General features: G+C 37.6%; 1 protein-coding gene across 4 annotated transcripts in view; it reads left to right on the forward strand.

Annotated features, from left to right (window-relative positions):
* The window catches only part of CCDC186 (coiled-coil domain containing 186), a 36,194-nt gene that overhangs the window by 5,190 nt on the left and 5,991 nt on the right, over nucleotides 1-25,013 (forward strand). For 2 of the 4 annotated variants that reach the window (XM_051618183.1, XM_051618182.1), the window contains 12 exons: nucleotides 9,909-10,602; nucleotides 12,913-13,039; nucleotides 14,797-14,925; nucleotides 15,851-16,063; nucleotides 17,499-17,618; nucleotides 18,171-18,275; nucleotides 18,620-18,718; nucleotides 19,471-19,557; nucleotides 20,217-20,359; nucleotides 21,772-22,027; nucleotides 22,675-22,864; nucleotides 23,965-24,045. In XM_051618183.1, the coding sequence (XP_051474143.1) occupies nucleotides 9,926-10,602; nucleotides 12,913-13,039; nucleotides 14,797-14,925; nucleotides 15,851-16,063; nucleotides 17,499-17,618; nucleotides 18,171-18,275; nucleotides 18,620-18,718; nucleotides 19,471-19,557; nucleotides 20,217-20,359; nucleotides 21,772-22,027; nucleotides 22,675-22,864; nucleotides 23,965-24,045 (2,227 nt within the window). In that variant the 5' untranslated portion in view covers nucleotides 9,909-9,925. The remainder of the gene's footprint in view (nucleotides 1-9,908; nucleotides 10,603-12,912; nucleotides 13,040-14,796; nucleotides 14,926-15,850; nucleotides 16,064-17,498; nucleotides 17,619-18,170; nucleotides 18,276-18,619; nucleotides 18,719-19,470; nucleotides 19,558-20,216; nucleotides 20,360-21,771; nucleotides 22,028-22,674; nucleotides 22,865-23,964; nucleotides 24,046-25,013) is intronic. The other 2 variants (XM_051618185.1, XM_051618186.1) reach the window with 1 other exon arrangement.

A 25,013-nucleotide genomic window follows, 5' to 3' on the forward strand; every position in this document is an offset into this window, starting at 1 on the left:
AGTTGAAACAGATATTAAAAAATATTTAAAAATCTTTTTTATCAGAGCTTTTAGTCTATTTTACAGCGACTAGGGAAAGAGACAACACAGTATTGGAAGTATAAATGATAGATGTGGTTTGGTTAAAGGTACCTATTTGCCTTTGCTTCATGAGCTTTAGTAGCTGCTTGCATGAAGAGAGGTGCTTCTGAATTGGTACTCTGCTTGAGTGTAATGAACCACTTGTAAAAATCGATCTGTGGATTGGAATTTAATATTACATGTGCTTAACATGAATGAATAGGAGGCAGAGTTGTTTAAATAGTGGAGTAAATATTGATTATGCCTTTGCATGTACACTATAATGTCATGTTACTCCTTTTTAAAATCACAATTACTATTAAATCACAGTTTCCAAGGGATGAGTGTAGACCTATTGTGGTCACAGCACCTGTTATCTCAGGATAGATTTATGATGTTGCTGATCTTTCTTCTATATAAATTTTGAAAATCATGCCAGAAAAAAGGCACATTTTGAAACATGCTGCTCAGCATTTCTGATTTCAAAGTCAGTTACATGCAAAGTAAATGTTAGATTCCATCCTAGCAAAAAGGGCTGAAGTTCCAGCTCATCTCCAAGTTGTATATTTGCTAAAGAAGGAGAGCTTCTAGTGCTCAGTGCTTTTCAAGTCAGGGCAGAAACAGCGTAAAGATGTGGAATAGAATTTTCAGTTGCAGGAGCATAGTGTGTGTATGTGTGCCTGGTTGTGTTGCTGAGACCTTTAATTGGTATTTGGGGCTGGAGTAATGGGAAACTGTGTTATGGTGTGACTTGAGGTGTGTGAATCTTCAAAACAGTTGTAAATTTCCTCGTGGAAATTTACATGACTGAGTGATTCAGAAAAAAGAATCAATGATTTCTTTGTCAGCTGGGATTTCATGAGGCTAATGCTTTTCATTTTTAAAAAGTCTGTCTTCCAGAACCCCCAATTCTAGATTTACCTGATATTTTGGGGTTTTAGTAACCTTTTTGTGTGTCTTTTTTTAATTACTGTTTTTATTATTGTGTCAGCTTTGAAAGGTTGCACAATTAAGTTGAGAGGATTTCTACATTTAGATATAACAATGAACAGAATTCCTGATGTTTGGAGAGCTATTAGAAAGCTAGAGTAATGGAAATAGAGGAAACCTTTTCTGGTATCTTTAGACCAGCTACAGTTTCAGGTGCTTTGGTGCTCACTGTTCTGTCCTGAGAATTGCAGGTGAACAAACACCACAGTCATCATGAAAGCATTAAATTTCCAACTGGTTTAACTGGGGTATAGAATTTTCTGTTCATCTAGCACCTGGGTTATGCAGAGATAAACCCCATCACTTTCTAAATATGTAGGCAAGCTGTGTGACCACTTTCCTAAATCCAGCTTTGCTAAAAATGGAATTATTCCTAAGTGTCTGCATCTGGCACCTCCAGTATTAAAATGAAGCTATTCTTTCCTCACTTGCTCCCTTGGGATCTGCTAGCAAAAAACTGTGTAAACCCATAGGTAAAATAAGCATTTTTGTTTGAATTGGAGAGAAGGACACAGAGTAGGAGAGATGTTTGTAAAATAGTTGGAATCTAATACAGAGAACAGTAACACGGCACCTGTGATGGACAGCTGATGATTTCAGTTAGGTTATGCTGCCCAAGTCTTCTGGCCTAATACTAGGGGAAAGAAGTAGGGGTTTGTTTTTCCACGGCAAGTTGAGGATGTTAAGAGTGAACCTGTTTTCTTGCTGTCTTTGTAAGAAGCTGGCCAAAGGACCTGCATTACCCCATCTCCCAGTAACTCACAAGGCAAGCTGCACGCTAAGCCTGAATTGCACAGTAACGGAGGTAAATGAAGTTTAATTTACTTCAGTTTGCCATGAGTTCAGAAACCTGAACCAATATGGAAGGTTAGTGAGTATTGCAAAGCATTTGAAGAGACTACTGCTTAAGGGTGTTTGCTTAGATTTTTATGATTAATTTGCAGTAGGGCTTATCTTGAGAAGGTGCCATTCTGAGAAGCAAAATAGAGAGTAACAGCAGCAATTTTGGGGGTTATCAATCCAGTGCAGCTTGAGAAAGAACCAGGAAATAAGGACCTGAAATTACAATGTGAAGGGAATCACTCTGAAACAATTTCAAGGGGCTTTTTTTCTAGGAAGGTTTTTTATTATAAACATGGACTTTGTTAAGAGGTGTGCAGTGTTTCCTCAGCAAGTTTACGGCACAGGCTACAGTGGCAACACAACTATTTGAATGCTGAGATGGCATCTGTGTAAAAGGTAGGGACTTCTGGGAACTTGGGCTGCTTGTGTTGATGTCACCAGATATTTCTGTCACTTAGCTGTTTGCCTAGCCTGGTCATGGTACTTAGGACCCTGTTGACTATTGGGGTTATCTGCCCATGAGCCGTGGAGTGTGCTTCATCACTCCTTTCTTTGACCCCACATACTCTCCAAAATGCGTGGTCTGTGTATTACAACTTCAAGTCATTTTGAGACTTAAGTCTATTAGTTAAAGGAAATATGAGTACTCCTCTGCAAGGCATATGAAATTGAAGATGAAAGAGGATGGCTTTGTAAATTTGCATTTTACTTCTATTTAAAAACAAACTTGTTCCATACCCTGTAACATTTTTCTGGGTACTTTTTACATATCCAGAGGTGAAGAGCATATGTGGTCTTAACTGATGATGAGAGAACTGTTTCCACTGTTTTGTGGATTGCATGTATACTTGTTTGGAGTAAATGATTCCCTCTTCATCAGTGACTCTGCTACAAGGTCTCTCTGAGGAGCACAACTATGAGTGAAGAACATCTACCCAAAGATAATGCAAAGCCCTTTCTTGTTGCAAGGACCTGACATAATTGACTGCTACTGGCCATTATATTAAGTCATGCATGGTTGAATATGCCTGGTGTCCAGTGAATTGCATTTACTGTATTAACTTCTTGTTATTACTCCCCTTTCAGGAGTTTTTGTTTCTTGGAGTCACTTATCTCAGTGCTCTTCACTTTCTTTAAAAAATCCACCCTGGTTTTAGCAAATTTTTGAATATGCGCACACCTGTGAAACATTAGTCCCTCCTTCCCTGTTTTGCCCCTTTCTCTACATTATGGTTAAGCTTTGTCACTTAAATACTTTTTTTTTTTCCCCTCTTAGAGCAGTGATTTTTATTTCTCAGGACCTTGACCTGTCTGTTTGCTTACAGAACCACCCCAGGCACACACTTTTCTCATTCTTTCATCTGTTTATTGTAAGAGGGCCCCATTGTGATAGTTACTAGGTGACAAGGCACACACTTTCTTTTTTTCCCTGGTTGTTAGTGAACTCTTCTAGGCAACCACACCTCAGAAAATCCTTCCTATGGTTGTCATTGAATATGTTTCTTTAAATGTCACCTCATATGTATTTTGAAATGGGCTGAAACAAATTTCCTCCTTCTTGACTACTTAAACACAAGTGGTGATAGTTTGGGTCAAGCTATCTATTTTATGAAATGAAATCCTAGCATGAATTTAGGAAAGTCCTTTGTAGTCAGGGATTTAAAAGAATCACGTTTGTGCTCCATAAGAAGATTGAAAAGACAGGCAGTTTGAAATGACATAATATTGAATTAAAATGTACCAGATTCTCAGTGCCTGCCTGTAATAACAAAATAGCAGGCTATAGCTGGGAAAGGTTGTATTCTTAATTAGATCTATGCAGACAGTAGGAAGCACACAGGGAATTGCTTTCAACATGAATTACTTTCTAGTGGCTGGGAATTAGCAGTACTGGAATAGGGGGGAAGATTTTTAGCAGGTGTAGTGGATAACCTGAAGGACAGCCACAGGATGAGTGTGTCAACAGCTTCCTTAAAAAGTGAGCATGTGTGTACTTTTCAGCAGAGGAAAGGGGCAGACTGACTGCTGGAGAAACTGCTTTTATCCATGCCAGTGAGTGGACTCTGAAGTGAGAATTTGCTATTAAAACATATATAGAAAGGAACAACTTTTGATACTCACTTTCCCCCAGGCTCTGTCTTCCATCTTTATTGCAGCATTTTCTTTCATTTTGTAAAGGGCAGAAAGAAGAGAAAGAAAGAAGACAGAGGGAGGGAGAAAGGCCTTAAATGTTGATCTTAAAATGGTAGGTCTTAGCTGTCTGCTAATACAGAAAAATACAGAGTTCTTAAATTTTCAGACAAAATGTTCTTCCAGTGAAGCTGAATAGAGTTAGTATGGTGGTTCAGTGTAGGTACTGCTTGAAATGTTTTTTATTTGCAATCTGGTTTCTAGAGTTGTATCTGTAGGAGCTATCCATTGCTGGCTTGTGTTCTGATGTGTGTCTGTTTCATGTCATGTCTAAGAGTATAATTGGAATAGCGATGCTGAAACAAGAATTATTAAATTACTGTGTTATTGCATGTGAAAATTAATTCTCATAACCCAGCTTATCAGAATGTTAAGTTGTATTAAAATAAGAATTTGAATTGGAGGATCTTTTAAAATTGGTGGCATATGTCTTCTGGCTGTTAATTGGCTTTTTATTTCTGCAAGTAATTGCTATGGTTTTAGTCCAGGAACTGAATATTAGCATCTGATCACATACTTTCTTATACAGTTATTTTATGTAGTTTTGTAAATTTTGGATTAGTAAACAGTAAAATTAATGTTCAAACATTATATCAATGGCTCTTCTGGAAATTTTACTTTCATTTCACTGTAAAAATTAAAATATAAACAGCCACCTAATGACCATAATTATCATAGCAATGATGTAGTGCCATTATGAGAGATTTTTATTCCCAAAATCTAACTAACATGACATAGTACAGCACATGCTCAGCTTGCAAGAGACCAAATCTTATATAAGAAAAAGTTCCCTGACATGTCCACTTAGCAGATGGATTTAGCAGAACAAGTTAAGACCTTTGTCCTACATACTGGTAGTTTGTGGAGCAGGTCAACGCTGTTAAAGTAGTGAAGTATTGAACATAATTTTAAAGTGATTTTTAAATCTTGGGATAGAATACTTGCAGGTAATAGAATGAAAATGGAAACACCCAGATAAACTCCAGTAAGTTATACATTTTAATAATTTGCAAGTTTTACCTTTTTGCATGCAATGATTCTGCAAGATTTTTTTTATAGTGTTCATTGCTTCATATTTATGAATGTTCTGGGTTTTGTTATTTGATCAGCAATTAATAGAGGATGTTTCAGTTTTGTAACAAAGGAAGTGAATGAAAAATAGACTATTTGCTGAGTCTTTGCTTTCCTTTACATATGTGTGAGACATTTCTTCCTTAGAAATTGAGGTGCTGTCCACGCATTGCATTAGCAGGCTCTCTGCTCCTTGCTTCTGATTCCAGTGAGTTGTGCTATCAGCAATTTAGCAGATAAGCACATCTTGTTACAGTAGTATGAGAAATAGTTGCAACCCTTGTCAGTACTAGCTCGAATGTTGTTTGTCCTGTGACTGCAGTTTATCTGCTTCTCCGAGTACTAATGTAATATTTAAAATGAATATTATATGCACTGTTGCAGCTTTAAACTTCATTTTTGTGAATACCACAAGATAAACAAGGAAAAAGTATTCACAGTCCTTGCTTCTTTGAAGGACACATCTATGGTGAGAAAAACAGTGTCTGTTTGGTGTTTGTTTGTTGGTTTTGTTTAAAAAAAAACAGAGTTTTATTTTTGAAGGATACAACTTGTCCATTTTCTGATGTTTATATTCAGAGAAGTGTTTTGTTCCCTTGTGCAAACTGGGCCTGAGGGCCCTTTACTGCTGTAAAGGCAGCTTGGCTGAGCTGGGTTCCTCATTCCCTGCTACTCACATTGCCAGGTTTTGCACTCATGCGTTTCCACGTGCTTTGCTTTGTATTACTGAGGTGTGTGGAAATGCAGACTTTAGAATAGAAGCAGGAACACAGGGAAGGTGTGTTAGAGTGTCAAAATAATTGTGAGCTGTAAAACAGAGGAGGAGGACTGGTCAAACCAGTTGTGGGAGTTCTGGGAGTCCTGTCACAGCAGCAGAAAGTGACAGAAAGCTTTCTGTATGCCACACCAGATGCATGGCAGTTTCACAAGGAGCCTTGGTATTCAAGGTATGTAGGTAGGCAAGCTTGGGCTGGGCGAATCTCAAAGTGGTACTCTGAGTAGTTCCTACCCTGGACATTTTAAGTTGTCTTGGTAGTGATTACATTGTCCTGGGGCATAAGAACATGAACTGTGAGGGTGAGACAAGTATCACATGGCAGGGACTGAGGAACAGGAAGGTTTTGCCATACTGTTGGGATGATGATTGACCCTGGGACAAGAACAGAGTAAATGGTTGAAGGCAGAAGCTCAGCAAAACTGTGCAAGGTCAGGCAGTGCTCCCCTGGCACTTTGCTGTCACCCAGGATACTGTCGAAGTACTATGATTTACTTGTCTGATGCATTAACAAGATATTGTTACGTAAAACAGTTGATCTGCTTGAGTCAGGATTTGCCTTTTATGGTTGCTTTTGACTCTGAAGACATCATGAAAGATACTAAGCTATTTTATTTTCTTAGCATAGTATTTTATAGGAGAGTGGTGCCATAACCTTATTACTTCCCTGGTTCTGGTAGAGTCACTTATAAGGATGGGTAGGGTAATAGAAGATGGATGTAAAACCTGGGAAGACACAGAGGTGTTATCAAATATGTATCTGGGACTTGCTGCATTTTTATGTTTGATGTGAAACAGTCAAATGCTAGTATGTTTCATTTCAACTAGGTGCTGCTAGGCTGGCAATGTTGATAATTTTATGCTACTTTCATACAAACACTTTTCTTTACAAAGCAGAAACCTTTTCTTTAGTTTTCTGTCTCTCACCTTATGAAGGAGGTACCTGCTACATTCAGTTAGGTAGGCACAACAGACTTTGGGTTATCAAGAGACACTTGAATATCAAGGTGGACTTGCATTAACAGTTGTTCCATGTTATTTCTGTGGGTATTTCTGATGTGAGGATGAATTGTGATCCTGTGGTGAATTGTTTAGTTTTATTTCTGTTTTAAAAGTTAGTACTTGGATTATGAAAAATAGTACTATACAGCAGCAGTAAGGGGAAAAAAATCTGCTCAGGTTGTGAACAGATTCAGATAGGTTTGTGCAGATAGAGATAAAATCCAATGTATTGGAATTGGAAAGGCTGTTAACATTCATAATGTGGTAAATTATATTCTGAGTGCCACTGAAAATTAGGGTAGGCCTGCAGGGAACACTGAATCATCATAATTGACTTTTCATGCTTTAACTGATTTGTATAGTCACTATTCAAATTCCCCATGCATTTGATAAATAAAGCATAGGGTTTGTATGATTGATATTAAGTGTAAAATTTCACGGATATGGAGTTGGTGGCATTTTATTGCTCTACAACTAATTGAGTTATGCAAATAATTGTATTTCCACTTCCACATGGATTAATCTCTCTCTCTAATACTAACTCACAGTATTATTTTCAGAAATAAGTCACACAGTAAGATGAGAACTTAGTATCCTTCCCAATGTACTGTCTTAACAAAGCTGTGTTATTCACCTGTTGCTTTCATAGGAAGAGAAATACCATCCAGTTTGTGGACTGGACTGGAGATTTTGGGATATGGTAACCAACATGAAAGTTTGTACATCTGATTTTGCCAGTTCTTTTCTTATGGGAGTGGTAACCAGCAGCAGCTGGGCAGTGATCAGCACCTTTGAGACAGTAGTATGTTAAACAACTGCATACTTTCTGGGTTTTGTAACACTTTAGAAAGTATTTTAGAAAAGGCTTAAAGTGAACCAAAAATGCCTCCCTTGATCTTTCCAGAAAAAGTGTCAGCAAGAACTTAGACTCAAGTAGCCGTTAAAGAAAAAATTGCACCTCAGCTTTATGTTAATAGCATCTCTTTCTACAGCTGAGTGTGTGCTTTATGAGCTACCTGTGACAAGAGGGAACAGATACTAGGAGGTGAATTTCTCTTAAAAGCATCATTTGCAAATTATCTTATGGTTACCGGATGTATTAAATGCACCAGTCTCCAGACATTCTTTTTAATGAAGTAGGAACTAGTACATTCTGCTGGTACAAAACTGAATGCTTTTTCTTGCAGTTATGTTCATTGTCTTTCTTGCAGATTGAGATTGTCATTGGGGGTTGTTTCTTTTGTTTGCTATATTTTAGAATAACAGTAGTACTTTGTGAACTTCCATTACTAGTAGAAGTTATCAAGAAGTAGATAGGTACCAAAAGAGCAATTGTTTTGGCTGCACAAACCAAGTAGATAGATGGATTTGTTGGCTCCAGTGTTGTCCTAAGCATAAATCTGTGTGAAATGGGGAGTGTAGATAGATGGATTTGTTGGCTCCAGTGTTGTCCTAAGCATAAATCTGTGTGAAATGGGGAGTCCTTGTAAAAATTTCACATTGTATATAAACTCTCACATTCACCATCTCTATTCTCATTTGTAGCTTTCCTTAACACTTGCTTTCGGGTTCCTATTGATTTGCACTGGTTTAGAGGATATAGCATTGAGGTTTTTTGCTTTGAAACTGGAAAGGAAAGGTGATTTGCTTGTTACTTAAAAATGTGTAATTGTAATTTGATGACTTGTGACTGCTGTCTGATCGTGACCTGTTCCCTTTCATACCTTCAGCCTTATGCTCAGTTTTTCTTATACTTTTCTCTTGTTGATTATCTAGCAATAGGAGCACAACTGTTGGTTTCAGGTACTAGTGGTAGGTTTTTTATTTAATGGTATTTCCTGGTAGAAACAGCTGAGTGGAGGCTGCTGCTTTTTTTTTCCTTATTTTTGTACCTAGTAGTGAAAGGTGATAGTGGTAACAATTGGTCACAGACCTCGGTGTTGCAAGATGTCAAGTTTACTGCTTCCCTTGAGGTAATTGTTGGAATAGCAGAGTTGAATTTAGAAACAAAAAAATTGTCTTGTTATTAAATACCCTAATTTATCCAGTAGTAGGTTATAGGGTTACATTTGGAAGCTATGACTGCTGTAATGAATTTCTTCTGATGGAAAGGAGATGAGAAAGGCTTCTGATGCTTGCTAAAAATGCCGGCAGTCTTTCCAGACACCTGACCATCTGGTATTTCTGAAAAAGAAGATAACGTTTTACTTCAGCTCTTCCATAAGTATTCTGGCTATTTGGATCTCAGCATGGTGTCCTTCTAGAAGAACAATTTCCATGCAGCATTTCAACTCCTCAAATGTTTGCTCTGCAAGCTACTTTTGCAGAGAGCAAATCTGCCGCAGGCCATCTGTGCTCTTCCAGCCAGGGATTTGGGCTACTTGAAAGCAGATGGGAAAAGAGAATCTCACCCCCATCCTCCACCAGCCCCTTCTTTCCTTCAGGTTGCTGAGTAGAGACACATTTTGCTGTATGGGAGGTGTGAGGACATGACAGTAAGGAAGTTGTATGTTCTGACTGGAAAAGGGAGTTACCTTGTGCTGTAAAAATGAGTAGGTCAAGGCATATTACTGCTTTCAAATAGTGTACAGGAAAATGAAAGCTGTAAGGCTCTAGAATATTTTTTTATTGTTCTTTTATGTCTGAGTGTTTTTCAGAGGTGATGATTTGGCCTTTCTGTGGATTTAATTAATAGAATTATTAATTCTAAAGCTCTGTGCTTTTTTATTGTCTTGGCATTTATGTCCCAGTACTTTCTGTTTGCTGTCCTACATCTCTCACCTTCTTTTAGAAAAACTTGTTCTGGAGCATTTATTTAAAAGTTAGACTGGAAAAACAACTCTGCAAAACACTTTTATATCTAAAGATATTTACTGATTGAATACTACTTTCCAGTAGCCTTTCTTTCCCCACTCTTAAGATCTTTTCATTTTGATTTTGAATATAATTTGTTCTGTAATGTGAATTCTATTTCTAGATTTCCAAGGGAATAGAATGGAGGAATCTACATCAGAAATGCAAAGCACAAAGGAGCCAGTCAGTCTGACAGATGATGCCTCTTCCAGGTCCCCAGATAATGAGAAGACTGATAAAACATCTGGAATGAAGGATTGCTCAAGCATCAGTTGTACTGCAGATGATGCTGGTGTCTTGGAAAGGGAATCGAGGTTGTTGCCCTTGGACCAGGGTTCAGCAGTTACTGGCATGAGCAACAATGGGGCCCTGGCAGAAGGACAGGAGCAGCAGAGTGGAGAGGCAGGCTACTGTGCCAATACCTTCTCTGAAAGAAAGATAGAAGGCTCCACAAAACCAGAACATATATCTATTGCAGAATTTGAACAACGGGATCAAAAAACTAATCAGACAGAACAATCATTAATGGAAATACTACAGGAGCTAAGGGAGGAGTCTGACTTTGTGAAAAAACCTAGTGATAAAATCTATTCAGAGAGCCCTTACGACACAGACTGCACAAAGAAGCTAATTTCTACAATACATCAGACTTCCTCACAAGAGGATTTGCTAAAGGAAATAGAGTCTGAACTCTTAACTACAGATTTTTCAAAGGAACGAGAATTCCCGAATGGCGTGCGGAAAGGTGAACATGCCTTGGCCGTGTTTGAAAAATGTGTGCAAGATAAATACCTGGAGCAAGAACAAACCATCAAAAAGTGAGTATTTGAGTATGCTCATCAGAAATGGAGGTGTGCACTGAACAGTTTTGCTTGCATGTTGTGTGCAACTTTTTTGGTATGAAACAAGTGTTCTCTTGTGAGTTGTTGTAAGGACAGTTAATGAGCTTTTTAAATTATCTTAAGAGAGGAATTATTTTTGCTTGTGGCTTGTACTTATAAATAAAAAAATGTGTGCTTGGATCTCTGAATTCTTGTGGAATTTGGCAGGAACTGAATAGCCAACTGTTCAGTTGAATAGCTTGCCAATGTCTAGAATTAAATACCGTAAAAGTAATGGTGATATGAAAATATTCCAGGATTCATTCAGTCCATATATGTCTTTGGAGAAATTAACCTTTGTAATTACTAACTCCCACTGTGTGTCTTTCATTTGTGAGTTTGAAATTGCTTATTCATTTTTCAAGTGATATTCTCTCTCCTGACATAATCCAGCAAATCAGTCGAGCTATTACTTGAGTTGGAAATTATATATGGATATACTACTATCTTACCACACTTCATATACTTATAAATTTTGCTGTAATAAACTAGACTTAATAGTTCTACCAGGCAGTACACTGCTTGAAGAATTAATGAAAAGCCAGTTCATTGCTTTATTGCTTGATTCCCCACTTGGTGTTTCATATTCTGTTACCACTTCAGAAATGTTTCTTGCGGGCAAAATGTAGCCTCTAACTTCAAATTTATTCCCAATTGCAGAGCTGAAAAAGAGTGTACTGCTCTTCATACAAGGCACTCTGGTACCATGGTATGGGAAAGCCAGACAGAGGGAAAAGAGATGCCCAAAAAGTAGAGTAGGGAAAGTATTTTCTTGCAGAATATTCTTTCACCTCACCAGTTAACCTCTGACAGAAACCATAAAAGTGAAGCAAGCCAGTTGTTGACAAGGAAGCTTGAGTATGCATAGTTTGACATGCAGTAATTACGGAGGAAGGAGGAGTGGGAATGTGAAGTGGTGGGTGTGTAGATGGTTGTAATTCCTGGAGATTATAAGTGAACAAGTTATTTGGGTTTTATGTGTTTATGGTGAACTCGAAAGCAGGTCAGTGTTTCCAGTCACTGGCCAATTACTTTCTTAGAGACAAATGTTTATATAAATATATCTATATATTATGTATACACATAGAAAGTTTTTTCTATCAACATGTCTTTAGAGTCCTTTTTTGCCAGCTGCTATCCCAGCTGCACCCCACCCCTTTGGCTCCTGGGGACTCAACTCAAGAGTATAAAACTGCTGTGGGACACTTTATATTCGGTCCAAAGGGCGTTTTGGATTATGTCCCTTAGTTTATGATCAGCAGAATTTCTTGTAGCATTGCTCTGGATATAGCCCAGTAGTCTCCTGTGATCAGATCTAAGTGAGCAGCAATATTGTGAATTAAGAATTTGTAATACTGGAATACTCTTTAATAGATTAAAAAAACAGTTCAGAAATGCTGAACTCTCTTTCACTGATGGTTTGAATTCCCTGTAATTTAGGAGCCTAGTTTTGTTTAGAGATATTTTATTTTTTTTTCCAAAGGAAGGGAGCGAAAGATTAAAGTATGTTTGTAAAGGGTTGCTTAAATATCTAGTTCAGGCAAGAGTATATCTCCCACAAATTCATGCAATTAATGGCCTAAAATAAACACCATCTAACTGTATCTTTAAACATTTGATATTTAAATACATTTTAGACTGTTTATTCAGCAGTTGTAACAATGTAACTTCTGAGTTTTATGTGTAACTGTTCCATTGCAGTGATAGAAGGTCAAACCAAGTAAGAGTTGGCTTCAACTCAGGCTGCAGACAGCAGAGCTCTAAAGGAACAAACTATTGCTAAAAATCTGAACTTTATAAGGAGTATGAGCATGGGTACTGTTGTCGTTACATAGCTACTTAGGACTTAGAAAATCAGGTGTCCATTTCTTACCAGGTTGTGAACTGCAAGGGCTGCTTTTAGCAATCCATGAAATAAGTACAGTACCTGTGTTTTCAGACATTTGACTGGAAGTTACTTGTCTTAGAAATACCTTAAAATTTACAGTTCTGTAGTTGCATAGAGGTACCAAATGTCTCACTTCATCATGGACCATAAAAACCCTAAAGTGCTGTAAACAAACAATTTGCTCACAAGGAAGATGCTGCTTGCTGCTTTGGAGTTAAGTTTCACATGCACAACATGCAGTTTCTGACTGTAACTCCCAATAAAATTTGCAGATCAAAGAGGAAAATCCATCTCTCTCAAAATTAGAGACAAATAAGAAAATAAGTGCTGAAGTATCTTGCATTTTTTTTTCTTTACAGATTGATTAAAGAAAATAAAAAACATCAGGAACTGATTTTGGACATTTGCTCAGAAAAGGACAATTTAAAAGATGAACTGAAAAAACGAACAGAAACAGAAAAGCAGCACCTCAACATTATTAAACAGGTACAGATAACAAAACTGAAGTGCTAGTTAGTATCTCACCTGAATATGATGTCACCATTGCCACGGTTTAACAGCATGTCCTTGGTAGCATGGAGGAAGAGGAAAACGTGCCTGTGCAGTTGGTTGGCCTAGCTTTATAAACTGACTACAGCTTAGAAATCTGGTGAGAGATAGCATTTAAAGTGCTAAATTCTGTTTGTTAAAGTACTGGTCATTCTACCCTAGTTGTCAGCTCTGTTGATGTCTGCATCACACAGAAATCTGCTCTCAAAGCAGAGTGTCAGGCTGGTGGTGTTCCAGAGGAATGTATTCATGTAGGTAGAAGTTCAGTCTGACTTTGGTTAATTTCAAAGAATCTTTGAAAATCCATTAGGTGATTGAAAATGGATTTGAAAAATCTTATTTTTAAGCTACAAATTGGAATTACATATGCCTGAATAAATCAGTGTTACCAGCCTACTCATTCTATCTTGTCTGTATTTCCATGATAGCACTGTATGATTTCATTAAGCTCTATCATGCAGCATTTGCTTTATCCTGTTCTTACAAAAAATATGAAGAAATTTGGGAGAGTTTCTTTTGCTTTCTAGTCAGATAAATAGGATCTGTGATATTATTTGCTTGCATGTGATTTTAGAAAATACTGGTTTGGAGTGTAATACTCTTATATTGTAGTTGGATAGCATCTGGAGTTGTAAGATAAATTGCAGGGAAACCTTTGTGTCTTTTCATTTGTGATGTGTTTTAGTGTTGCAGTTTTCAAAGTAGTGTTTTCTGGTAGCTTTCAAGTCAAGGAAACCTTGACTGCACTCAGATCTGCAAGCAAACTGTACGTGCATGCTTGGATGTGTAAAACTTTTGTCTCATATGGCCAATGATTAATTTGCAACACTGAAGAGAATTTGAACAATTGTGTCAAAACAGATTGTTCTTGCCTTTTATGTAGCAGTTTGGAATAGCACAAAAATATAACGTGCTGAGCCTGAGATCTTGTACTTTTGAACATCCCACCCACCCCAAACCAAACCCAACAAAAAATGACCCGTGGTGAATTGGCTTTTCCCTGGAACAAGAGGATAGGCACTAAGGCACAACCCGAACACCCTTTGGGCAGCATGACAGCTTATGTAGCCACCAGTTGCTCCTGCCCTAGTGCTGCTGCTGCTTCTGCTGGACTTGCATGACTGTGCAGTGAACATGCTCTGGGAAGTGTTCCAGTTGGACATTGGTAATTATTCTTCAGCTGGAGCAGGTCTCTGACTTGGTTCACTAGGCGGCTAAAAAAAGTGCCAGCATAATGATTAAGCACCTCTTTATTTGCTCAGTTATTTTTCAATGAATTAATTCCTAGTCCAGTTCAGTGTGGATGCATGACTGCTTTGCTGGCATGGTGGAGGATATGGCACAGGGATAGTAACAAAAGGCTGGAAGGTGAAGCAACTTGAGAGAGCAGCCAGCTCTGCTCTAGCATCTCAGCATTTGCTGTCAAACTCATTTATTGTGTAGTAAATCACTGTGCCTCCTGTTTTACTTGGTTTGATGCATCTTCAGTCTCACTGAAGATGAGAATTGACACCTTTCGTGCTTGTACTGAAATGCAAACCTAGATGTTGATATAAATATTTGCAGCTTGGCAAGTGTAAAACACAAGTAAATATCTGTTAAAGCATCTAATTTTATGTGAAATGTTCCTGCCTGTACAAAACATGATCACAGTCTTCTTTTCTCTATAACTGTGTCATATTGTTGCCTTACAGCTGGAAGCAAGAATGGAAGAGCTTAATAAAGAAGTGAAAGCTAGTAAAGACAAACTTTTAACTCAAGATGCAGCAGCCAAAAATGCTATTCAGCAGTTGCATAAAGAGATGGCATTTCGAATGGAACAGGTAATATGGAAAACCTTGAGTTATTGAACATCTCATGAACAAACTTGGTTCTTGTAGGAAACATTTAGCCTAGGTTGTTAGATCACTAGGTAAAGCAAAATCCAAAATTTGAATTGCTAGCATATGGCTCTATGTGCATTTTTGATACCTGGCACCAGTGAATTTCTAAACAGCTGTTAACATTCTAGAGTGCCTGTTAACTCTTTCTAATACGTGTATTTGTATTTATAGAGTTCAGCCTGCAAAGAAATCTCATTTTCCTTGCCTCTAAGCTGATCTTGGCTCAAAAAGAGGTAAAAGCTGTGACCTTTTTTTCAGACAGGCTATCACAAAATTAGTTTGTTGTTTGTTTGTTTGTTTTAAACTCAAAGCTCTCATTTTGTCTCATGTGTTACTGAGAGCTGCCATGAGTTATTTACTTTTTCCTTATTAATATTGTATAATGCCAAGTATTTTCTCTATTGTATGAATTTTGAAGTTTAGCATATGATTTGGGTTTTTTTTTATTTGAAGCAGAATTTCTTAATGCTGGGGCAGGTGGGTTCTGTAAAAATAAATCAATGAAAATAGGCTACCTGAAAAATAAGCCACTGAATAGTGATTGTGCAGTTGTGGAGGAGGGAAGACGGAAGACTGGTGCTGAGTATTAGCAAAATTATTTTGTTGCTAAAACATGCCAAATACACTTCTTTCCTTCTGAAGCAAGAAATTATATTACAGATTAACTGATGTATTGATAACTCATTTGAGATATCTATAGTAGCTGCAGCTACTATATTTACTGCTGGAAAAGTAGTTCCAGTACTTCACTCATGTCCTACTTTGTTATGCAACTATACTGCAATACTGCAAATATCCAGTAGTCTCTTACAAAAGCTAATTATGAAATGGAAGATTTATTAATTCTATTTTAATATTTCTGAAGGCAAACAAGAAATGTGAAGAAGCACGCCATGAAAAGGAAACGATGGTGATGAAATACGTCCGCGGGGAGAAGGAGTCACTTGACCTCCGAAAGGAAAAGGAGATACTTGAGAGAAGAGTGAGAGATGCAAACAAAGAAATTGAAAAGCATACTAACAAAATCAAACAGCTTTCTCAGGAAAAAGGAAGATTGCACCAGCTCTATGAAACTAAGGTACTCTTAAGTGTTGCTCTATGACTTGAGTGAATGATTAAAAGCATTATCAGAACCACCTTATCGCTTGTTTGCTATTGCAGTTGGTGAAAGAAACTCTTTTGGTTTTGCTTTATAACTGTGAAAACCCTTTCCTTGAAGGGAAGAATAGGAAGCTACTGAGTAATATTTTATGCTCCTTTGAATATTTTTCTGAATATTAGTTTATGGAACCTTACGGGCTTTTTTGACAAGACTAAAAACACTGTTTGTTGCAGTGTCTGGATTTTGCGGGGTTTTCTAGCTTGTTAGGATTTTTGTTTGAAAAGGCAGTGATGGCATTACATCATTGCAGTTGCCTTTGCTATTGTTCTGTTTGCACTCTTACTTCCTTTTTTGCACTACTAAAAATTGGTCATAAAGTAATAGAATTTTTCAGATGCAATTCCAAAAATTTGCCTTTCTTATTTAGAAGCCAGTAAGAGACTTCACCTCTTAGATTATCCAGGTCTTTTTGTATTGTGCTCCACAATTCTATTTCATGTGAAAATCCAAAAATCGATAAATAAATGATTCAAACCTTGATTCAGGCTTCTTCTAAGCATTTGTACAGTTGACAAGAACAGAAGGCTTGGAAAAATACGTATTAATAAAAGTCCTAAAAATTATGCTTCTGAAACAAAATGTCACCTCAGCATCGTCTCAATGAATAGGAAGTGGGAGCATGACTTCAGGTTTGCTAAACAAAGCTGAACTTCATAGCTCCTGAGGTGTACACTAGAGCCTTACAGGAATTGTACTGCCCTCATATGGTGTTGCTTTAAACTTTTTTTGGTAAGATGAACCAATTACTTCAGAAACACAGTTTGGAAATTTGGCTTAATGCAGTGGTTTATGGATGGTGGTATAGAAGGTTATGCCAGTGATGTGCTTCTGTTAATGTCCTCTCTTGGCACTGACTTAGAGATTTGACTTGGATTCATTTGCTGTCAGTGCTCACACTAGACTGTTCCTGTATACATCCCACTGATGTCACAATCTTTGTATCTTTGTCTGATATATGACCTTATCACTTTGAACCTATGTTTCCTCATCCTTTTGCTAAAAAGGAGCAAAAAGAGGACTCTGCAACTTACCCAGGAGATTCTTACTTTAGACCAGAGCTCTAGACTGTGCTCTGCCTTTCAACAGATACCTAGCATTTATATATATTAACAGTAATTCAGCTTTACGTTGCTTATCAAACCAGAACATTGATTTATTTTTTTTTTTTCTTTTTTTGCTGGATTGTGGGCTAAAGCATTATTGAGCACTTGAGTCTGTGCATGCTTTTGCAAAATACAGACACTAAGAAAAAAAAACAATGACAACTGCATTTGACACTTGAGTAGGAGCCTTGTTGTAGAAGCACTGGATGATTTAGGTCTCTAAAATAAAATCTGTGAATTCTTCCCAGGATGGTGAAGCCACTCGCCTCAACAGAGAAATAGAGAAATTGAAAGAAGAAATCAATTCTCATATTATCAAAGTAAAATGGGCTCAGAACAAATTGAAAACTGAAATGGATTCACACAAGGTTAGTAAAGTGGTACTGGTACCATGGCATGAAAACACAGTCAGAGGAATGTAGCTGCTGTACTGTATACTTTTTATATCTCACTAAAATCTATTTCTAAACTGTTTTTTGTTTAATTTCAATACCTGCAGCAAGTCAGAATAGTGCTCCTAAAGATAATGATGTGAAAATGGAAATTTTGAAAGGATGTGAGGGGAGGAGGTATGGGGGGCATTCTGTTAAATCTGGTGGTCGATTTTTCATTTATTTTGGGTTTTTTTGGTATGAATTAACTGTCAGTTTATTTTTTAAGTGATAGAGTTAAATCTATCATCTGAAAATATGCATGGCATACAACCAAGCTATCCTTTTGTTGTGCTTTCAGTGTTGGAACAAACAAAATTGCATGAAGTAATAGTTGAATGGAAGCAAGAGGAAAAATAATGCTGGACCTTTTTTGTTGTTGTTCATTCTTTCAAGGCTGAAATAGGAAACTTTTGTTACGAGAAATGATTTTCCCAGATTAAGTTAGATGAATAGGTTTGACCTGTTTTTTTATTACTGTTTTTATAGGAAACCAAAGAACGCCTCAAAGATGCAACAACCAAGTTAACTGAAGCAAAAGAAGAAGCAGACCAGATAAAGAAAAACTGTCAAGAAATGATAAAATCCTATCAAGTAGGAACATTTTCTCAGGAGGAGAAATTTGTGTTTAGCATCTGAGTCTTCTTTGTCCTCCCTTTCTAGCTTAAGCTCTTGCAGGGAAGAATTATCCTATGCAAGCTACAAAGCAGAGATGACTAGTCTCTGATTTTTTTTTACTTGCATAGTTGTTAAATAAAAGGGAAAATATTTTGATTGGCATGCAGTGTGGGGATCTTTCTTGGCATGTTCAGAATTATTAGATATATACCAGGCAGAAAGGAGACTCAGTGGTGTGAAAAGCTGTCTGTATGCTCCTAAAGCTAGAAAGGGGAACATAAAACTCTAAAACTGTATTTGCATGTCTTCAATCCTTTTAGGAGTCAGAAGAAATTAAATCAAATGAATTGGATGCGAAACTCCGAGTAACTAAAGGAGAACTGGAGAAACAAATTCAGGAGAAGTCTGATCACCTGGAGGTAAATATGTGGTGTGTGGAGACAACGCCGTTGGCAATCTAGTAGTTAAGAATTCCATGAGTTTTTAATTTTGAGAGTCTTATTTTAAGCTGCTTACAGTTTTTGCCAACCATTTTTCTTTTTGGCCTAATACCACAGTTCAGTTGTCTGCTTCCAGCCCTGCGTTTTGGAGGACATTTTTAGCTATTATCTTAGATGAACTTTTTTTAAGTAATGGGAAAAGGACAATATAGTGAGGATAAAATAACTGCTCTTTCGTTTATACACATGAATGTTACTATAATTTAGAGCACAAATTCAGATGGTAGGCAGGCCTTTATCTGACCAGTATTTTGCCAAGCTATATGGCAAGAAGAGGCAGGCAGCAGCCTCTGTTCTGTGCAGAGATTTGATAACCCAAAATGTAAATCCTCTAATGATTCAACACCTGTTCCCAGCTCATATGTGCAAATGCCATCTTCTGTTTGCCTAGAGCTTTTCCCATGGGCTCTTGTGGTTCAGATTTGTACACCTAAAACCAGAGTGAAAACCAGAGTATGTAATCTCACTTTTATTCTCAGTTCTTCTGGGATTAAAGCAGCTTTTAGGCTTAGACTTTGCTTTTTGAATAAGTAGAACAAACCTTTAGGTACCTATTCTACCATAAGCCTGCTCAGCTGTTGTGGTGGCCTGCGTTGGCCTAAATTTTTTGACATCCCAGGAGATGCCACTGTCCATTTACATTTCTCAAGGAGCTTCTCACTCTCTAAAAGGTGCATCATGCAAAAATAAAAGAACTGGAAGACTTGAAGAGAACATTTAAAGAAGGAATGGATGAGCTTCGAACACTGAGAACGAAGGTAATGTGTGCTGTGTTGGATTACAGTGAGGCTGAAGGTATAGTGTTGGGTTTTGGAACAAGACTATTAACTCTTAATTGTATTTTTACTACTTTCAGAAAAAACAATGTGATTAGAAACTGGCTGGGTATGAGACTAGAAGGGATATATAACTGTGACTCTAGGCTGCCTTTCTTAAGAAGTGTCTGTTGATCCATAGTACAACAGTGTGTTGCTTCCTTGTATCTACCTCATTTGACTGGAAAGTTGTGAGAAACATTTTAGTAAATATCTTCTAAATTTAGTAACTTTGGAAAATTAAAGGTACTGGTAAACTTTTCAGACCCATGAATTCTGACCTCTACAAAGCCAGCTTCAAGGTATCTGACCGTTGGCTTGGTAGCTGGCAAAAGTTGATGTCTTTGGATCCTGGTCCATTAAGTTTGAGTTAAGATAAGTTTGAGTCATTGGATGAAACTGATGTTACTCATGTTTGTTTAATTTTAATTATTTCTTCTGTTTATTTTTCTGACTTTATTTGATCTGATTTATTTGGAATGTTACTTGGACTCACCAGAATGATCGCAACGTCTTTGGACAGCGATCTAGACATTTGATCAGAATAACTCATCTCTGAAGTTTGGAACAATAAATAGTTTCCTTTGTTTTTTTCTATTTAGGTAAAGTGTCTAGAGGATGAACGTTTAAGAACAGAAGATGAATTATCCAAGTATAAAGAAATTATTAACAGACAGAAAACTGAAATTCAGAATTTACTGGACAGAGTCAAAACTGTAGATCGTCTGCAGGATCAACATCAGAGGTACAGCTGTGCCCTTTGAGGAATGTTTTAAAATATATCTGGGATGTGAAGAGTTGTTTGGTTTTTTTAAAATTGAAATTGTCAGTGCTTTAAAATGGCTTGTAATTTTAAGAATCTGTCCTAATATAAATGTTTTTCTAATCTAAGTCAATATTGCTAGTACTGGCGACTACTTCAGTGACCTGTTATAAAATGAGAGGATTGAGACTGATCTAATTCTTACACCTTTACTTATTAGAATAAAAGTCCTTGCTTTCTGGTGTACTATGTAGGAACTTAGCTAGCACTGCACTACCAAAGGATAACTTAAGTTGCCATTAACCATAGGAACTCCTCGTTCTGGTAGCTTGTAATTTGTAGTAACAGACTTCTAGTAGAATTCGGTGACAAAATTATAGTTCATTTTCAGAATGAATAATGATTTGGATTGCCTGAGCCTCACCTCTGCTTGAAGAAACCTGTTGCTATGGGGTTGTTGGTTTAAAGCGAATAGAGCCTCCTGGTAATCATGCTGTCGGACAGGAGAATTCAATGAGATGCGTGCCCTTTCTTTGTGTAACTTTAATTTTATTTTTAAATTTGAATAAAAACGCTTCCTGTGAGAAAGAGAGGTGAGGGTTTTCCTGCTGATGTTGGAAGATGAGTTTTTAGATGGATGTAGCAAATACTGCGATTGAAGAAATAATATTGTAAGACCATATGAGAGGAGAGCACTCTTAGTCTGTAGCATTTTAACAGTTATTTCATTTTGGAATTGATTTCAGTCACTTTTCTAAAGTGCTGATCATAACTGAAGATATGGCATTTCTCACTCAGATGGTTTGCAGGGAGTAGATCAGAAGTCTCCTAGTGGGAGTTCTTCAGTAGAATCAATAACTTGTTTTGTAGAGGATTGGTGGGAGGGGCAATGAAGTAAGACAGGTCCTGTGAATTGGAGCTGCGCTTCTTGGGTAAGGATGTTTCAGAAATCACTGTACTTCTGTCCTGGAGAAGCTCAAAACTGGAGTATTTCCCCATCTCTTAAAGACAAGTCCTCTTACATATGACCTCCTTTATTGAATTTGCAGACCTTCCTCTTTGACTACAGGATGTGTTTTGGGGGGTTTTGTTTATACCCTATTTTGAAGCTCATGAAGTTGAATACAGAGAGATGGTCTTCCATGGGGAAAACTAATGACTGCATCTCCTTCTGTGGGATACAGATACCTGTCATTTCAGCACTGCAGCATGTCATTAAGTGGAATCTGTGAGCTGCCTTGGCATTTTAAACTATCCAGTGACATAACAGATGCCCCAGGCTTGTTAATCTGTTTCTCTGCCTTAATTGATCTTGACCTGAATGCTTTTATTTCAGTAAGGTTTCATATCTTCAAGCTGAGCTTATTCCTAATAAGATACACTTGTTTTGACAGGGATGAACAAGAAATTAGTGCTTTAAAGGAAGAAGTAGATGGTTTCAATTCTCTAATTGCTGATCTCCAAAAGGACATTGAAGGTAGTCGGAAAAGAGAATCTGAGCTATTGATATTCACTGAAAAATTAACCAGTAAGAATGCACAGCTTCAGTCTGAAAACAATTCCTTACAGAGCCAGTTGGATAAGCTTTCTTACAGTGAAAGAGAGCTGCAGAATCAGCTGGAATGTGTTCAGCAGACTAAAGATGATCTGGTGAGTACAGTGTGCAGCTTGTTTTTGCACTTGTAAGGTATCTCGTACTGGTAAAGACGTGGCATATGAATTTCATCTTGTGTCTTCACTTACCTGACCACAGTTTCTCACTGAGTTTGCCAGTTTGATAGAATAATAGCAGTGGGATATGAACACCTCAAGCTTCTAAGGGAAAGAAACCCTGAGACCCACTGCACTGAAATGAGAGGGTGTTACTGTGTTACTCTTTCTGTCTTTCTGGAAGCACAGAGTTCTTCTCTGTGCAACTGTCAGTGAAACCATCAAAAAGTCATGATTTGTGAAATTTATTACTGTAAACTGTTTCTTAGTACTGTTTGTACTATGAGATAAATGTAACTTTTAATAAACTTAGTGTGTCTTGGAAGGTAACATGACTGCACTGTACAGCTCTGCATAGCTTCTATGATACCATGTGGGTGTTTCTGAGGTAGCACAGAGGTCCTCCTGCAATGTTTCACTGTGCTGCATATTCGTTTGCAGTGGTTGTGTTTAGCCTAAGTAATAAATACAAAATGTGAGTGATTCACAGGTGAAAAGTAAAGTGCAGACTTAGGGCTGTTGAGCATACAGTATGGTCAGACTGGAATTTTTTGTGTGTGTTACTGAAAATAAAATCACAATTTCAGGCCACCAAGTTGCAGAAGGAGGAGGATCAGCGAAAGCTGGAGGTTGAGACCCTACAGGCCCAGGTAGCTTCAGAGCAGAAAGAACTGACAGCACTGAAGACCCACGTAGATGAACTGAAAGATGAGCTGGCTACCCAGAAGCGCAAGCAGGCAGCAAACCTGAAGGATCTCTCAAAACAACTTCAGCTAGGTTGAAATTCTTTTCAAATAGAATGAGTCATCACCATCTGTAAGCTGTAAGCCCCAGCACAGTGTCTGCTAGAGACTAGGGTCCTGTCTGCCTGTGTGCACTGCTCGAGTGTTACCCTGCTCTCTCTGTCCCTAAAGACAATGAGAGTAAGTGAGCAACTTAGATCTCGTAGAAACTGCAGTTACAGGAAACAGACCTTAATATCAATTTTCCATCTTAACTACAAATTTTGAAATAGGCTTGGATATAAAGTGAAAGGTTTATTTCAATAGTGTGGTCTTCATTACAATTTATGTGACTACTGAAATGTCAGTGTGGGTATATATGGATCCTGGTTTGTGTATATTCACAAGTTTCCAAGTTGCTGGCTTTATCAGGAATTGCTGGTGACCATTATGTTTTTAGTATATTAAACAGACCATTTGAGTTTTTAAAGACAGATATGGAGAAACTGATGACTCATTTTGTCAACAAATAGAAATAATTAAATACTGAATAATGTGCATGCTCTGAATGCAAATAGATTTGAATATAATCAAATCTGTTTGCAATGTGTTTGAAAGAAAAGATCCTGTTGGCATTGTGCAAGACAAGCTCCATGTCTCTCTTTGTGTATATATATGAGCAGCTGTACACTTTTCCTCTTGATTCCCACTGAATGAGTGGTGCTTCCAGCTCTAGTATTACACTCAGCTCTCAATAGTGATACAGTTATGAGATCCTGGAACAGAGCTGTCATTCTGTCCTTCACTAGTTATTTACATAGCAGTCCTAATCAAAAGTGAAATAAAAATTAAGTCGTATTGTTCCCAGTTAATCCTGTGTATGGCATTTCATCCTTCAACTGGCAGCTGCTGCAGAGTGCAGGGATCTTGGTGAACGTTTCACCCAGGTGCTTCATGGCTGGGAGCAGCGAGTGGAGAGGGGCTGTTCGGGGGTTTTTGCCCTAAAATTTTTAGTTGCTACCATTGTCTTGCAGTTGTCAAGCCATGTTAAATTAGTACAGGCCAGAGAGTATCAGAGTTGTTGTGTATTGTGTAACATTGTGATTTTGGGGTTTTAATCTCCTGTTGGTAACTGTAATTTTATTATACTTTTAGCACGGAGGAAATTGGATCAGATGGAAAATGGTAATTATGACAAAGAAGTCAGCAGCATGGGGAGCCGTTCCAGTTCATCAGGTAACAGAGCATCCAGCAGGGCTTCCAGCACAGGCCTTCCATCTAATAAGGTTGCCATGGTGTGCTGCCACGAGCCTTGCTCTTTCTGTGGCCTGTGCCTATGCAGTGCGTGGGCAGCCTCCCATTAAAGCTGACAAAATAGCCTTTAAGCACCAAAATGCACTTGACTGAATGCAGCTGGAGGTGCTTATTCTTACTATGAGATTAAAGTTGAATGTTTACATATTTTCTTTCTTTTTAAATGCTTACATTTTTATTTTGTTGCTTTTATGTTTTGAGGAAACTCTCAGGACTTCAGTATATAGAGGATTCCCTTAAATGCTGCCAGAGGCATAACAAAAATGAGCAGTGGCTTCCAACATTCTTTTAATTGCACTATTGACAGTTGCAACTGTGTAAATGATAAATCAATTAACATGTTTAGAGGCATCAGTGTATTTGTGTAAAATTTATTACTTTATGTCTGGTTAGGAATGAAGCAGTTATCTTTAGCACTGAAAACAACATCTGTTTTCTGCCTCAGTATCTTTGGGCTTTAAGTTTGGTTAGTTCTGTCAGTGTCCTGTAATCTCACTGCATAAGAGAGGTAAATACTCAGAGAGAGAAGACCAGAAAGAAAATATTTCAAGCTCTTGAAATCACCGACCACTTGATCAGTACATACGGGTTTTGTCAGTCCATACAGACATTTCATAATTGTGTAACTTGAGTGGACTCCAAAACAGATACATTTAAAATCAGCTCAGTCTTATATACAAAGTAACATTAATGAACGTGAAGATACTTAAGCCAGAATAAGCATTACTGAAGCTAACAAGCTTGGAAACTGCGATTTCAGCGTGTATCCTTTAAACGGTATCAGGACTATTTATATTAAAAACCCACTAACTTATAAGGAAAACTGACGTTCTGAAGAAAATATCCTGAGCTACTGAAACATAATTGAATGCTAGCGGGGATGTTTTACC

The sequence above is a fragment of the Apus apus genome, chromosome 4 (genome assembly GCF_020740795.1).
Source record: "Apus apus isolate bApuApu2 chromosome 4, bApuApu2.pri.cur, whole genome shotgun sequence".
NCBI classification, from domain to species: Eukaryota; Metazoa; Chordata; class Aves; order Apodiformes; family Apodidae; genus Apus; species Apus apus.